Raw genomic sequence first — 17019 nt, forward strand, 5'->3', positions numbered from 1 at the left:
CACTATCAATCAGATGTAACAACTACCTCTCTACCCGACCTTGATTCTAATTGTGGAAAAACTGAACTGCTCCAGAGATAAGAATGTCACACTATCAGAATGAGGCCCTCCCCAAAGAAAAAGCTAACTCAACTACATGTTAACACTCTGTCCACAAACACTGTTATCACTTCTTAAAAACTTATTTGGAAATAATTTTAGACTGACAAGAAGACCTGCAAAAACAGGACAGAGTTCCCATATACTCCATCTTCCCCTTGTGGTAACATCTTATTAGTACAAGTATCAAAACTAAGAAAAATTAGCTATTAACTAACAACTTTACATAGATTTCACCAGTTTTCCACTAATGTCCTTTTTCAGTTCCAGGACCCACATTTTACTTAGTTTTATGCTTCCTTAGTCTTCTGCAACCTCAGACTTTACCTCAGTCTTTCACAGCACTGATGTCATGAGTTATACCAATGTAACTACACTGCAGAATGTCCTGTAATTTAGGTACGTCTCATGTTTTCTCATGACTAGACTGAGGTTATGTATTTTAAAAGCCCCATCACCACAGGGGTGATGTGTCCTCAAGCACATCATACACGATGGGTATATTCTAATATATGAGTGAACGTGATGATAATGTCCTATTACAGGTGACATTAACCTTGATCTTGATTAAGATGGTATATATGCCAGTTTTCTCCTTTGTAAATTACTATTTAATCCTTTTCAAAACAATATTTTGAAAGAAGCACTGTGAGAGCATGCAAACACCTGTTTGTCCTTAAATTAATTACCCACTAATTATAGCATTCATCCAAGGGTACTGCCTACAGCATCTATTACTATGATGTTCTAAAGATAATTTTCTATTTTCTTCATTTCTTCTATGCTGTATTTGTTAATCAAAATGCTTCTACAAGTAGACAAACCATCTTTTAAAGATCTCACTCTTAAATATAGAGTGTCAAAGGCTTTACCTAACTAGCCCCAAGTGATAATAGGCAGAAAGTAAAGAATAATGTCTCAAAACCAGAATCCCTTACTTGGAATCTTTCAGCTTTATTACACTGCCTTTATTCCAGTAGAAAAGAACAGGTTTAAAATTTCGTATGTCCCAAGCAGTCTCTCTTATTAGCACTTCTAGTCCGAAATAAGAAAGACCTTTACTTTTCTTTTCCTTTGAAAAAGTATCCTATTTTTCATTAGCACATGTACTATAATGTCTTTAATTTACTCAGTCAGGTTAAAGAACAGGTAATATACTATTCTCTGTGACAGAACACACATTTTTGGAGTGAGGAATAGTTGTTAGTAAAGTTATTACTTCTGATGAGAACATAAATGGCCACTGTTATTTATGGGTCTGTTAGATTCCAGAGAACCTTAGGAAATTCAAGGGAAATTGTCTAATTTTTTGCTTTAGGTAAAACAGAATCACAACTATGATGATTCCATATATGAATTGGAAATGACTTAGTGATTTGTACTGTTTGATGTTTCTTTGCAAATGAACTGAGGTGCTGAAAACAGGTCTGATATTTCTGTGTATGGCATACCACATAGTGTCTTACACAGCAGGGAGTATTCAAACCTTGACTGAACACTGACACAAAAGCTAATTCTATCAGGAATGATTTTTCACCCATCTTCTCAACCAAAATATAATTTTTAAAATGAAATCTTAGAACCTGTACTTCCAGCCAAGAGAGAGGAGTAGAAACTCCCTCCTCTCCTGCCTTACCTGACCGAAACAACTTTGAAAATAGACAAAATGTATTAAACAATGGCTTCCAGACATAGGACATCAGGCAGTACAAGATAATAATTCCTGAGAGAAGAGGAAGAACCGATGTGAGCTCTACAGCTGACCTTGCTTATCAAATGGAGGAGTTGCCAGGTTGCAAACCAAGGAGGAGGGGCCCTGCTGGAGGTCAGAGATCTCTGTGAACTGAGAAGTGTACGGAATCTGCGGGGACCAAGGCAGCCAGAGTGACAAGGCCTGAGCCCCACACAGGATAGAGCTATAAGAGAACCAGTTCTAGACATCTGGGAAGGGTCTCTCGCGAGTCTTCAGCTAAGTATGGATCAGCACTCACATGTGAAGAAACTACCAGAGACTGGGAAAAGAGACAGCAGAAATCACATCCAGGGCTCACACAACTGTTCCCCAGGCCAGAGCAGAAAAACGCAATACTTTGCAGGGCATCAGATAGAGTAAGCAAACAATTACAGCCTTAGTGGCTGGGAAAAATTAACCTTAGACTAAAGGCTGCTGTGGTTCCTTGTAACAAACTTACAATTAAAAAAAGGCGGGGAGGAGAGTCTCAAAGAGCTCCAACAGCTTCTAAGTAATTTAACCGTGTCTCCAAGAAAGCTCAAGAATACTGACAGAAATACAACAACAACAACAACAAAAAGTATAGCACTGAATAGGTAAAAATTCCAAGGACTGGCGTCCAAGCAAAAGTTTGCAGCCATGCAAAGAAGCAGTAAAATAAAACACATAATGGGGAACTAATAATCAATAGAAACAGATCCAAAAAAATGATGCAGACGATAGAAAAGACAATGATATTATAAAATTGTTATCATAAATATGTTTTGTATGTAAAGGGAAGAATAATTGACATGATGAAGGAAAGACTGGTGAACTTAAAAACACAGCTATAAATTATTCTAACTACATGGAGATCAAAAAGGTTTTAAAAAATGAAGAGAGTACCAGTAAGCTGAGGGATAACTTCTGGTAACCAAATATGTGATTGTAGTCCCCAAGACAGAACGAGAACAGAGTAAACAAAAACAAAAACAAAAACAAAAACAAAAGAACATTTACAGAAATAATGTACAGAAAATTCCAATAGGATTTCAAAAAAAACTTAAACACACACAAATTCAATAAGCTCAATAAATCTCAAGCACAAGAGAGAAAAAGAAAACTATACCAAGATACATCATGTGTAAAAACCAAAAATGTGTAAAACCAATGACCAAATAATGTTAATAGTACACTTATTATGTGGAATCTAAAAAGCAAACAAAAATGAATATAGTTAGTGAATATAACCAAAAAAAGAACAGACTCACAGAGAACAAACCAGTCATTACCAGCGGGGAGAGAGAAGGGAGGAGGGGGAGAGAGAAGAGAGGAGGGGCAGGAGAAGGGGGGAGGAGCAAGATGGGGTGGATGGTTAAGAGGTACAAACAATTACGTATAAAATAAATAGATTACAAGGATATATTCTACAACACAGAGAATATAGCCAATATTTTATGTAACTATAAATGAGGTATAACCCATAAAAACTGTGAATCACTATGTTGTACACCTGAAACATATTAATATTGTACATCAACTATACCTCAATAAAATTTTTTTTAAAAAATTTATAGTAGCCAGAGAGAAAAAGTTACATTATGTAAAAAGGACTAGAGATAGAATGACAGCAGACCTTTTACTGGAAATGGTCTAGGGGAGCAAAATCTTCAAAGCACTAAAAACAAAAATCTGTCAATTCTGAATTCCATATCCAGCAAAAATCTTTATCAAAAATAAAAGACTTTTTCAGAAGACTTTTTTGAAATAAAGACTTTTTCAGACATCCAAAATCTAAAAGAATTCATCACTATCAGAAACGTATTACAAAAAAAGTTTTTGGTCAAAGTTATCCCGATGGAGCTTTTCTGCAGAACGACATCATTGGAAACTCCTCATAGAATAAACACGTGTTTTGCTTTACTCACAGAACTATTTGTTAGATTTCTGTCTAAGACAGAGATGCTACTAAAAGTATAAAAGATCTAATGGTCAAATTTTTAAATTTCAGGTATTAGTATATCCCAAAGATCTGTACTATTCTAGAATGTGACAGTACAGTTGAACTTTTTGTTTAGAGGGGGTGTGAAATTGAGAACCAGGTAGCTCCATCTACTCTGACCCTAAAAGTGACCCTAAAGTAAACTGCTTGAAAAAACTGGATCCCAAAGACTGTAACAGGTAAGGAGTTTTTTTTAAAACTATGTCATCAGTATGTCCATATTCAAGTGGAGATCAAGTGGAAATCTAAGAAGCCTTATCAAACTAGAAGAATTGTGCACTGACTGACATGACAATTGTGAGGTAAGCAGTTCTTTTTAAAGAGGCTATGCTGAAGACCATGACTTCAACTTCAGAGGATCTAATAAGGTAAACTGATAGGCAGTGGAAGAAAGCACATGTAAAATTCTTAAATAAAAATGCAATAACTAAATAATTTTATCTATGTTGCACTAATTTAAAAAGCTTTAAAAAATTTTTAAGTCTTTCAGGCAGAAAGAAAATGATACTATGATACTATAAAGAAAGAAGAGAAAGAAGGAAAAAGATAAGGAAGTGAAGGAAGGAAAGGAATAAAAGGAATGGAAAAAGAAAAGAAAGACTGGGATAAAAAAGAGTCATCAAACATCTTCAACTACTGGTAATAATAAAAAGTAGAAATAACACTAACCCTCCCCTCGCCACCAAATTACAATGAACAATTAGAATATTTAACAGAAATCTAAGAAGGAAGTGCTTCTCTTAAGAAATGAAATTTCTACTGAGCCTAGAGAATAATAACGATACATGTTTCTGGTAGTATGGCAGACTATTAAAAAAAAAATGCTCCACTCAAAACCAACTAAAAATGTTCAATGAAATACTGATTCAGCCAGGCAACGAATACATATTTAGCATATGCCAGGCATTATTCTTGGCTATGCAGCGTTAACAAAAAAAATCAGTGAACTAACACAGAGATTATATTTTGATTTTTAAATGAATTGCTGAGACTGGAAGGTGGGGAAGGAGGGAAATCCAGCAGGCCAAAACAAAATGCTTACATCCCCAAAGAGGAATTTGCCCAAAGCAGAAATCTATTAAAAGACGTTCTCATACAGCAGGTCCTTAAAAGGGTACATCGTAATTTTAATGACCCCGTAGTGAAAAAGGCATAAAAAATTCTTGATGGTCTTGAATTTGACGCTAGGTAGAAAGAGGTGAAGGAAATCTCTTCTGAGAATCTACAGTCATAAACCAGCTCAAATTCACATTACCTGTGTGAACTACAACCTCAAAACAACATTTGATTTTTTAATTGGGCCTAGAATGGTAGTGTCTCAGGCACTGGCAAAATCAAATGCAAATCCCCTTGGGAAAAGTGTCTTTCCATCTAATAATCCTCAAAGAAGTGCCATCGATTTCTAAGAAGCATAAAGTTGTTAACACACACATACAAGAAAACAGGGTACCATAAGTGAGAACCAGTAGAAACAAAAGACATTAGAATAATATATGGCAACTTCCAATTGCTGGATTTATCACATACTAAACATAAGAATGTATAAAATGATTAAAAAAAAAGAATACATGGGGGTCAAAATCTAAACAAAGGAATAAATAATGGTAAAAATGTGAATACGAATGATAAGTATGTGGGTACAGAAGATACAGAGAACAAACTTGATCTAATGGAGAGAAACAGAGCAATACATCCGCTAACTGGTCAATATGCATTTTGTTCAAGTACATTAAAAAATAATTTGTATTTTACTAACCACATTCTCCAGCTACAGTGCAATATATGAGAAATTAGCAATAGAACGGTAACTAGAAAACCTCCTAAGTTTGGAATAGTAAAAACACTTAAGATTAAAGAACAGTGAACAAATCCTAAGAAGTAAAAGGAACTAAACAAACAGTATAAACTGATGAATATAAAAGAAAAAATAAATTTAAAAAATAAGTGAATCAAGCTCAAGTTGATTCCTAGTAAAACTGACAAATCTCTAGCAAGGCTGACAGGAAGAAAAGGCACACAGAAAACAACATTAAGGATGAAAAAGGTGTTAAAGGGGAAAAAAATATTTAAGAAGGTAGCATTATGAATAATTTCTTACTCCCGATAAAGTATATCTACAAAAAGAATATCCTCTATCAAATGTCATATTTACTGGTGACAACTTAAAGCTGGTAAGATAACTAATGAGAGGAAGATTTTTATGATTAACACTTCTATTCAACATAGCACGAGGAATACTAGTGAGTTCAGAAAAGAAATGCAAGTTATAAAAATTATAAAGAACAAAACTGTACATTCCAGATGATGTATTTATTTACAAGAAACCCTCCTCCCACAAAGAACCTACAAATAAATTAAAAGTAAAAATTTAGTAATATCAATGGATACAATAATCAATTTTAAAAGTCAACTGTATGTCACTCATACGACTTATAAAAAAAAAAAAAAAAAAAAAACCCAACCCAAAAATGGGCAAAGGACCTAAACAAGCAATTCTACAATGAATACACACAAATGGCCAATAGGCACATGAAAAATGCTCAGTACTGCTAATTATCAGAGGAATGCAACTCAAAACTACAATGAGATATCACCTCATACCAGTCGGAATGGCCATCATTCAAAAGTCCACAAACGATAAATGCTGGAGAGGGTTTGGAGAAAAGGGAACCCTCCTACATTGTTGGTGGGAATGTTGTTTGGTGCAGCCATTGTCAAAAACAGTATGGAGAGCCCTCAAAAAACTAAAAATAGACTTACCATATGATCCAGCAATTCCATTCCTGGACATATATCCTGGGGGAACTCTAATTCAAAAAGATACATGCACCCTAATGTTCACAGCAGCACTATATACAATAGCCAAGACATGGAAACAACCTAAATGTCCATCAACAGATGACTGGATAAAGAAATTGTGGTGTATTTATACAATGGAATACTACTCAGCCATAAAAAAGAATAAAATGCCATTTGCAACAACATGGATGGACCTAGAGATTGTCATTCTAAGTCAAGTAAGCCAGAAAGAGAAAGAAAAATACCATATGATGTCATTCATATGTGGAATCTAAAAAAAAAAAGGAAAGGAATAAAAGAGGACACCAATGAACTCATCTACAAAACAGACTTGCAGACATAGTAAACAATCTTATGGTTACTAGGGGAAAGGGGGTGGGAAGGGATAAATTTCAGAGTTTGAGATATGCAAATGTTAGCCACTATATATATATATAAAAGTCTTATATATAAAAAATATTTATATATATATAAAAGTTTCTTCTGTATAGCACAGGGAACTATACTCACAATCTTATAATAACCTTAAATGAAAAAGAATATGAAAACGAATATATGCATGTATATGCATTGGCTGGGACACTGATGCACACCAGAAATTGATACACTGTAACTGACTGGACTTCAATTAAAAAAGTCCATTGTATGTCAATATAATGGTAATAGCTATCAAATATAATTTTAAAAATACAATTTGCCAAAAAAGGCAACAAGAAGTACTATGTATAACTCTGACTAAAGATTTCTAAGTAAGTCTATTACTTAAAAAAATGATAATAAAACTTTATTGAGAGAAAATACAGAAGACCTCAGTGTATGAAGTCAAGGAAGAGTATCAATTTTTCCCCACAAAGAAATGAAGTCAATAAAGTTTCACTTAAAAACACAATACTTTCTTAGTATTCTAAATTTGCCATTGAACGAAAGGCCAAGAGAGTCAAGACATTCATAAAGACCAGCGTGGACAGACAGACATGAAGATTAACACAAAGCCATAGTAGGTAAGAAAATGTGATACTGGTCCAGGCACAGACACAATCAAAGTAACAAAATAAAGACATAAGAAACAAACCCATGAATTAAAAAGAAACTGATACACAACAGAGCACTGCTGATTAGCTGAGGAAGGCAGAACAAATCAATACATGATGCTAATATAATTATTTCTATGCCAAGGAAAAGAAATTGGATCCCTAACTCACACCACATATAAGGATCAATTTCAAATGGATTTAAATATGAAAGACAAAATATTAAATCTTTAAAAAGATAAGAGAATATCTTCATTTACTTAATTTCAATAGGAAAATATGTCTTAAACACAACCTCAGTAAATAAGAAAAATTAAAAATTTGACATTATCAAATGTCAAATCAATATGAACACTGTTGATGAGACTCAAAATTAGTACAAACACATCTAAACATATTCCTGGAAGACCTTTTGTGAATTTAATTTTTGTAAAATTTGAGACTATGGCGTGGTTCAGAAAACTTCTCTAACTTCATAAAACTCTCTCTTCTAGTGTTTTCATGCAGTCTTTACAAGTACAATGGCATGTTTTCTGAGGTTTTCTTGGTTCTTTTCCCCCCTCCCACTTTTATCTAGTCCTCTTTCCTCTGTCTCTGTTGTCCCTATCCTGTTCAATTTTGATTCTACTCCCAGAAACTTCTCAACAGGGTCCTGGAAGGGAGCACTGGTGGGTCAGTCTTGAGAGTTCACAGAGCTAGGCTGTTCAAGTCACTTTAGACCTCACCACAGGTCCCTTACAGTAATCTAATAAAGTGGACAAAACCTCCCCAATTTCAAATTGGGTAATAACACTTATCACTTTCAAACTGGCTCTTCACCACTTTGAGGTGCTTCTACTCTAAGGTCCGGACGTCCCAAAGTTTCTCTGTACTTTCTTATGCACAAAAACGGATAAATTTAGGATTTTGTTAGTTCTCACCTGCTTACATTTTAGGCTTCATGAGGATATCTCATTACTAGTTTCCATTACAAATATGGGTTCTGGTTTTGCTATCCAGCTGTTCTACTTTTATGGGGGAAATCAGAAAGATTTGAAAAACAACAACAACAAAAAACACCTAAGCTGCCATCATCAGTGCAATCATCCCAAAATCTAAGTAAGGGTTAAAATTATATTTTAAAAGATAACTTTGCTTCTATTTATTATCTGATTGATAGAAATATGTGCATTAGTGTTTTAACTTTCTATTTAATGATGAACACATTACATACTCATGACTGGGGCAAACTGCTTAAATATAAAATACATTCCTGAAGGAGAACACAGTATTTCATGTGTAAAAGCCTAGAGCCTAAGTTCCCAAAGGAGCACCACAGTGAAAACACAGGGGTGCTGCCAGATACTTTAAATCGTCTTTGGAGCACATGGCACTATCTGTCAGATACCATCTGAACTGCATAAGTGGTTTAGACTTAATTACTTAATCTAACAGAACAGTTAGCATTTCTGTTGGCCCAGGGACACTGGAAAAAACAAAAACCAAGACACAAAGGGGCCATAAAACCATGTATCTTAGTGAAACCTGCTTTTTGGAAAATAAATGTCACCTCATTTGATAATTTCAGAAAACGAGGGAAAAAGGTATCAGCACATATAATGCATTCAAAGAAAGACTACTATTGTTAGCATCATGTAATAATTAGCCAGCCAGCAAGGAACCTGGGAAGTCATTTAACTTGATGTTTTTTGTTGGTCAGAGGAAGAAGAAAAAGAGGAGCCATGAATGACAATAAATGTCAAAATTTATTTTAAACAAATATTTAGGTCAGAGTCAAAATAAATTTTGCTGCTGATAATATGATCATGACATGAGCAGAAGCATCACATTAAAGTGCAATTATAAAAAGTGACCTCATTGTAGCAGGAACTGCTAGAGAAGGGAACTTAACAGTATCCAATTTGAGTTTTTTTAATCCCCGTGCTTCACTACAGCTATGTTTGCAAGAGTTTGAAGAGCAACCAACTGTGAACCAGCTCATTGGTTTCAGGTACTTATTTTTGAATGAATGCCTTCCTCAGCTCACTCTTGTTAACCTTAAACCCAACGCCAGTGACAAAAACTAAGGCCTCCATCTTTCTAATCTAGGTACTAGACCCATTCTGAGAACTCCTGAATTGCTAAGTATTCATTTTTCAAAAATTCTTTTTCATTTTAAGTGTTCTTTATACTATGTATCTGTAACATACTTTAATATATCAGATTCTAAAATACTTTGATGGTGGTGCTGTTTTCAATGATACTGGAAGGTATCAAAAGAAAGTTGTAAGCTACTAGGTTACAATTATGACTAAGATACCATCAGTTATAAGACGCATTGTTAACAGCAGAAAGATAAAAATTTTCAATAATGTATAACATAATAAAAGAAATGGAGTAATTCATCGCTTATTTAATTTTTTTGCAGTGTAAAAAGAAAAAAATTAATTTCTATACAGTATTGTATAACACTCTTGCATACCGAATGGAAACACACCTACCAGATGCATTTGTATGTGCATCATTAATTGTTAAATAATTAGGTAACTTGTGTTTTAAATGCTTTACATTATGCAGAATTGTCCGATATCTGAACTATTTAAATTGTCAGATAGGTGTTGAGTGTTTTAGCAATATCTGTGAAATTGTTTAATTTTGGGTGGGCTGAAAATTCATTACATTTTTCCTATTTAAAATAATAGAATATAGGGTACCATTTTTTAAAAACCTGCCACACAATACATAAAGATGTACCTTTATCTTCACATATTAAAATGTGTATGTAGTAAAAATATAAAAACAAAAAGAATGAAACACAAAATTCAAACTAGTGAGTACTTCTGGGGAAGGAGGCACTGGAAGGGTTGGGCCATGGAAACATTTCCATTAAGTACTATATGCAAACTGCAGAAAAATGGATGCTTGTTAAAAACAAAGACAACAAATCATATCTGTACCTATATCATCACTAGAAAAGATCTGAAAAGATATACCCTAAACTGTTAAGATTAAAATTGTGCAGGTAAACTTTGACATTCTATATCTCCTATTTGAAAAATAAAAAGGCAATAAAATATTTCACAGCAGGGGGAGAGAGGAGGAAACAGCAATACAATCACTGCCGTCATTCCCTGACACTCTACATTCCACAAAGTTCACGTGGTGTTTCAGATAATGAGGTATTCCTAAGGAACATACAGAATGGGATGCATCACACATATACTGAAGTAGCCAGCATATGATGTGACCAATGACCTCAAGTTTAATTTCTAACTTTTTAAAAGTTCCACTCAGAGTAACACCTAAAAATCTTGGAAATATCAGTAGGATTTCCCATAGCACACTTTGCAATGTCTTCCTTTCACTTCTTTCATTGTTTCATTTAATTTTATTAAAACAACATGCATTTGAACAGCTATTATGTAACTAAAACCATGCTAGGAACAGGCAGTACCTAAATAAATATGGCTCCAGTTTTCAAGATGCTTGTAACATACAATGGCACTGTCCAACACAACTTTCTGCAATGATGGAAAGTTCTACACCTGCACTGTTCGATAATGGTCACCATTGGCAGCATGCAACTACTGAGCATTTGAAATGTGGATAATGTGACTGAGAAATTAAATTATTTTATTTTACTTGAATAAATTTAAATACCACTTGTGGCTAGTGCCTATAGCAGTGGACAGCACAGGTCCACAGCAAGACAAGGAAAAATAAACAGGTAACTACAGTGTATCACGGTACACACTAAACTAGAAGTATGTACAAAGGCTATGAAAGCAAGGAAAAGGAATGCTGAAGCCCATCATGGAATGGCTTCCGAAAGTATTGATACCTAATTCTTGAATCATGTGAAGAAAGGTGAGGCATTAAGAGAAACCAAAACAAGTAAAGCTTAAAAGTGTAAAAGTGCATAGCAGGGAGATTTAAAACCATTTTTGTATTACTAAATGGAAAAACTCACTATAGGAAAACAGGAGACAACAGAAATAAAAGCATGTGGATTCAGAAAGTGGAACGATTATATGTAATGTTTAGGAGCTTGTCTTTATTATATAAGAGAGGGGAAGAAGGCACTGATGAGTTAAACTGGTAATAAATATGGTTAGATTCTGCATGCTCATAGCTAAAGTAAATTAGTATAAATTAGAGGAAGATAAAATTCTAGCCAAAAATCGGAGTTACATTTCCTTGGAAAAAGCTTGACAATCCTGCCCCCAAAAATAAACTACGAAGCATTTACTTAATTAAATTATCTTGCCTGAACTAATATACCCATCTGTCTATGCAAATAAACTTCAACTACTCTATTCAAACTCAAAAACCTTAATCGGGCTTAAATTTGTAGTAAAAACTGAAACACAAAAAGTAGTTTCCAATATAAAAATGAATACTTCAACGAACACCCATTTAAAAGTCACTAGCTTTTAGCACAAAGCTGAGGGAATGGACCTTCTGAAACTAAATTTCTAAGTCTTTAATTAAGTCCACAACAAAATGAGAATTGGAGAAATATACTAAATTCTGGATTAGCATATTATCAGAATGCTTAAATATCACTGTAAGACATCAAGTGCCCTCCAAAAATAAAAGGCCTCAAAGATAAATTAAAATGAGTATAAACACAGATACAAAGAAATCCTATTTTATCCATGAAAAACAAATAAAATTCCTCCAAAATGGAATTTTTAAAAATCCAAGTCATTTCATCTCAGGATATACACTCTTAGTGCTACCAATGCAAGTACTAGTAATTTATCGCATATTCCTTTGAATTTCCCGTATGTTCTTATTATAGTTAAAAATTATTAGATATGAAATTACATTCCTATACATGTACTTTTCAGAAGAGGCTTTCAAAAATAACTTTACAATGGAAATTTAAACAACTGTTTTCAAGAATATTTCAACATGCATTAATTATCACTAAGTAAGAACAAAAGAGAGAAGGGAAAAGCTTTTCAGGCAGATAACCCTAACCAAGAATACATTTTCAGGTAAGTCCAAAAATGTGGACTATTTGTAAATAATGTGACTAACACAGTGTGACTCTAAACAATTTTTTTAGAGTAGAATGAACAGGAATTAGGAAATCTCTTCATATGTGAAACATAATCTCATTTTATTTCTTTTCTTCAGTGTTAAATTTGGAATTATTATTGTTTCCATAAGGTAAATTAATCATATTGTGCAAGCATACAAAAGTTCTATACTTACACTTTACAAACTGGATTTATAAACACTGAAAAGTCACACAATCTAGAACCATGATATTCTTAAAATAATTTAGCAGAATCTATCAAAAGATACAACAGTCCAGGTATTGTAGGTATTGTAACCAATTAAAATCTTCTGAGTCAAGGTAGTTGGAAGTGGTTGTGAGGCAGGAGGAGCTGTATCAAGTAATGAGCAAAGGCCATGTTGGTCTAGTCTATAAAAACAACTCAGAACAGAAAAAGTTACAGGAGAACTGATTCTGCATAGCCACAGCTTACTCTGGCTTACTGAAACTACAAAAATCTGGCAAGAAACATCAGATATCAAATTAGGTCCAATTCTAGAAAGGTTAAATATGACACTATTTCTTATCAGGGGCAGTGCCCAAGCCAGAACCTAAGTCTTATGTTCAAAGGCTCTTCGCTATGTCACCATGAAGACCCATTTACAATTTTCTCCACTGTTCACTTTTATAATCTGGGGGAAGAGAAGACTAACTGGGCTAAAATAAATGGTTAGAAGATAAATGGTTAGTTACAAAAGCTGTTGCTATCATACTAGTTCCCTTCACAGCCTACAGAGAATAACATTGGCAGGTGGAAGGGGAAAAGGGAGGCTGGATAGGTACCTGTGAAGGAAGCCTAAAGCTTACTCCTACTTGAGTGATGAACTATTTTGTATTCTGAATCACTACATTATTTGATATTAAATGATTATCAAATGAATAAAGCAGATTTTCTTTGAAAAAATTAAATTCAATTTTTTAAAAAAATCACTATCTAATAGCACTATCTTTAAAATTCACCTTTTTTAAAAAGCTCAAAAAGAAAAAGGAATATTACACTCCAACCATAGTTTCAGCACCCTTACATACTACACAAATGATGGATATTATTAATTAACTTAACAAAAAAAAAAAAATAAAGTAAGAATCTAGTATTACAAGGACAGCAACCTAATGACAAATTCAGTAGAATTTGGGTCTCTGAGCACCCTGGGATTTTCATTTCTCTTTCTTCTACACGCTAACCAATTCTGTCTACATTCCTGTGATGCTCTAGTACCCTGAGCATAGCCTAAGACTTCAGGTTTAGTCTTCCAGGAATAATATGTACAAAAGCAATCAACATTTTGTTTTATGGAAAACTAGCTCCGAATCCAGCCACAAAGTCATACACTGTATATCAGATAATTTAAGTTGTGAAATATATACACATACCGAAAATTTACGTTCTGATGCTAAAACAATACACATTTATTATAAGCATGCTTTATCCTGAAAAATGTTCCCAACTATTTCAATTGTCAAACCCAACATACATATATGTTAAATTACAACTCAGATTTTTCAGTTGAGGTGTATCCAAACTGCTGGTTCCAATTAAATACAACATATTTAACAGTTCAATGTAACTATATGACCAACTGAAAAAAGGGAAAAAAAAAAAAGATCTTACCTGGTAGTTTCTTTTCTCAGATAATGTATGTCCATCAGTCCTCACCATAGAGTCGTGTCCTTTCCTCACAGTACTGGAGGCAATCAAATAGAACTGTCACTCAAGGGTCGTGTCACAGGAAGGACCGCCCACCAGTTCTCCCTCTAGAGTGGAATTATCCAAAAGCCGTCAAAATTACTAACATGTAAATATAGGAACAGTAGCAAAAATATCCAATACGATACACAGAAAACAAAAACAAAAAATACTCTTGTCCTAACTGATCTTCATCTTAACCATCTAAGTAGGGCTAAACTGGCAAGCATACTTTATTTGAGACAAATTATTAAATATGAAAAACTCTTCCCTTTCATTTGTACTCTCTCCAATTAAACCTGTCTGCCAGACCTCACATATAGGAAGAAACTTACAGTAAATAAAAACGGAGTGGACAAAAAACTACAGCCCTCAAGTGACATATTTTTTTCTTTTAAATAAATATTCTCCTGTTTAGTCTCAGAAACACCCAATTAATTCAGATTCAGTCATTTAATTTCAAACCCCTCTCCTTCAAATGCTTATTCATATAGCTACTATTCATTCAGTTTATGAGGTTAATTCCTATGCCACAAGATGGGAATACATCATATATTCTTAGGATGATTAATAGATGCAAACCTAACTCAATATTCTATTAAAATTTACTCCAATGAAGAGCAGCAACAGATGTCAACTTTCTGGATGCCTCTGTCTTTCAATCCTCCAATTTCAAACACTGGGTAACAGAATTTGCTTTTTTACATCAGGGCAGGAAAATAATGGAGCTTATTTCTTAATCTGGACAGAGATAAACAAATTTAAAATGACTAGGCACTGTACACCTCAGGTACCAAAAATTCATTGAAGCAGAGGTAATAGTTGCTAGAGATGCTAACTCAAAAGTGTAAATCAAAAATGAAAAATCAAAAATTCAAAAGTGGTATCTACAAAGAATTTGTAAATAGTTGTTTTTACAATAAATGTCTCTTACCTGACTTTTAGTAAAACGTTTACCCTAGGAAAGTAGTAAATAGTATACCTACTGAACTAATAATAGTTGTTAACCACTAAAAATTATATTCAAATTTAGACCAGTTATTTAACATCAGAAAAAAATTTTACTCTGAGAGACGATAGTAAAAACATCTAATTTTATTAAAACCAATAAACACGCACATACTCATACACATGGATTACCTCTAAAAAGCAATCTAGTAAGAAGGGCAGAACATTTCTCAAGGAAAATAAAACATTAAAAATTAATAATTTAAATTTTTAAAAAGAATTCATGTAATGAAAACCTACACTCCACCTCTCCACCTCTTGTTTTATGTTTGATCACAAGTTAATGGGTGCTATATAATTTTACTTAATTTTTACCATCTTACTTGGTGTATGTTTAGTTGAAATTCTTCAAGATGCCTGGCTCTATGGCAAAAATGTAATTGTGCATTACCAATTTATGTGTACTACTGGAATTAAATGTCTCTCTCAAAAGTAACAAAGAAGAAAGGTCTTTTAAACCATAAGTATATTTACTATCATAAACATAATCCTTACCATCTAGCAAGGAATTAGGTTAATCATGAAGAAAAACTATCAAGTGAACTGGATGTTTGAGAACAGTTTAGGGACAACCATTCAGCTCCAACTTAAATGTTCATGATTGTCACAAAATGAGAACAAAATTATTTTATTATGCATCCTCTAAACAATATTATCCCTTTTTCAATATGTTTTATAATATTAAGAGTTTAAATTGGTACTTGCCTTACTATTAACATATTTATGACAACTCTGAATTCAATGGACAGTAAATGTAAAATTTCAGTTTTGTCTTAGAGAATATTTTCCTTCTTCAATAAGTTATATTTAAAGTCCATGCACTATCTTCAATCTGTACTAGTTTCATCAAAAGATAGGTTAGACGTCTAAAATCAGGCAAGGCTATTTTATTTTCAACACTATAATCTAACTATGTGAAAAGATAATCAAGACTTTATATGCTAAATAATATTGTAATTAAAATAAAAGTTAGTATTTAATCTGTAAATTTACCAGATAAAAGGATATTAACTTTGTAATAACTTTGGATTTAGTACGAAGGTAAAACTTTTTAAATTTCTTCTGTTTCTACATTTTGGGATAAATTCAACTATTTCGTGGCTTAGAGTTTCAAACAACAGCCACTACAGGCATATCTCCATTATATTGTAGGTTTGGTTCCAGATCATAGCAACAAAATAAATATCACAATAAGGCAAATCACACAAACTTTTTGGTTTTCCAATGCATATAAGTTATGTTTATACTATAATGTAGTCTATTAAGTGTGCAACAGTATTATGTCTAAAAACACAATGTACATACTTTAACTTTATTGCTAAAAAATGCAGACCATCACTGGAGGCTTAAGTGAATGAATCAGTCTTTTTGCAATATTAACATCAGAGATCACTGAACGCAGATCACCATAACAAATACACAATAATGAAAAAGTTTGAAATATTGTTGAAAATTACCAAAATGTGATAGAGACATGAAGTGAGCAAATGCTGTTGGAAAACCAGCACCAAGAGAGGTGTTCCATGCAGGATAACTACAAATCTTCAATTTGCAAAAAACTCAACATTGACAAAGTACAATAAAGTAAAGTGCAATGAAACAGCAGGTATGCCTGTATATGCTCTAACCAATACA

The 17019-nt window shown here is 33.4% G+C and overlaps 1 protein-coding gene across 7 annotated transcripts in view; it reads right to left on the reverse strand.

Moving 5' to 3' along the window:
* CNOT2 (CCR4-NOT transcription complex subunit 2) overlaps positions 1 to 17019 on the reverse strand; it is a 104841-nt gene that overhangs the window by 55723 nt on the left and 32099 nt on the right. For 4 of the 7 annotated variants that reach the window (XM_045519464.2, XM_010958871.3, XM_074375423.1 and 1 more), the window contains exon 2: positions 14302 to 14374. The exons of 1 other annotated variant lie outside the window; for it this stretch is intronic. In XM_045519464.2, the coding sequence (XP_045375420.1) occupies positions 14302 to 14374 (73 nt within the window). Of the gene's footprint in view, positions 1 to 14301; positions 14445 to 17019 lie in introns of those variants that run through there. 2 more of the 7 variants (XM_010958872.3, XM_010958874.3) reach the window with 2 other exon arrangements.

This window comes from Camelus bactrianus, chromosome 12 (assembly GCF_048773025.1).
Source record: "Camelus bactrianus isolate YW-2024 breed Bactrian camel chromosome 12, ASM4877302v1, whole genome shotgun sequence".
In the NCBI taxonomy this organism is placed as follows: Eukaryota; Metazoa; Chordata; class Mammalia; order Artiodactyla; family Camelidae; genus Camelus; species Camelus bactrianus.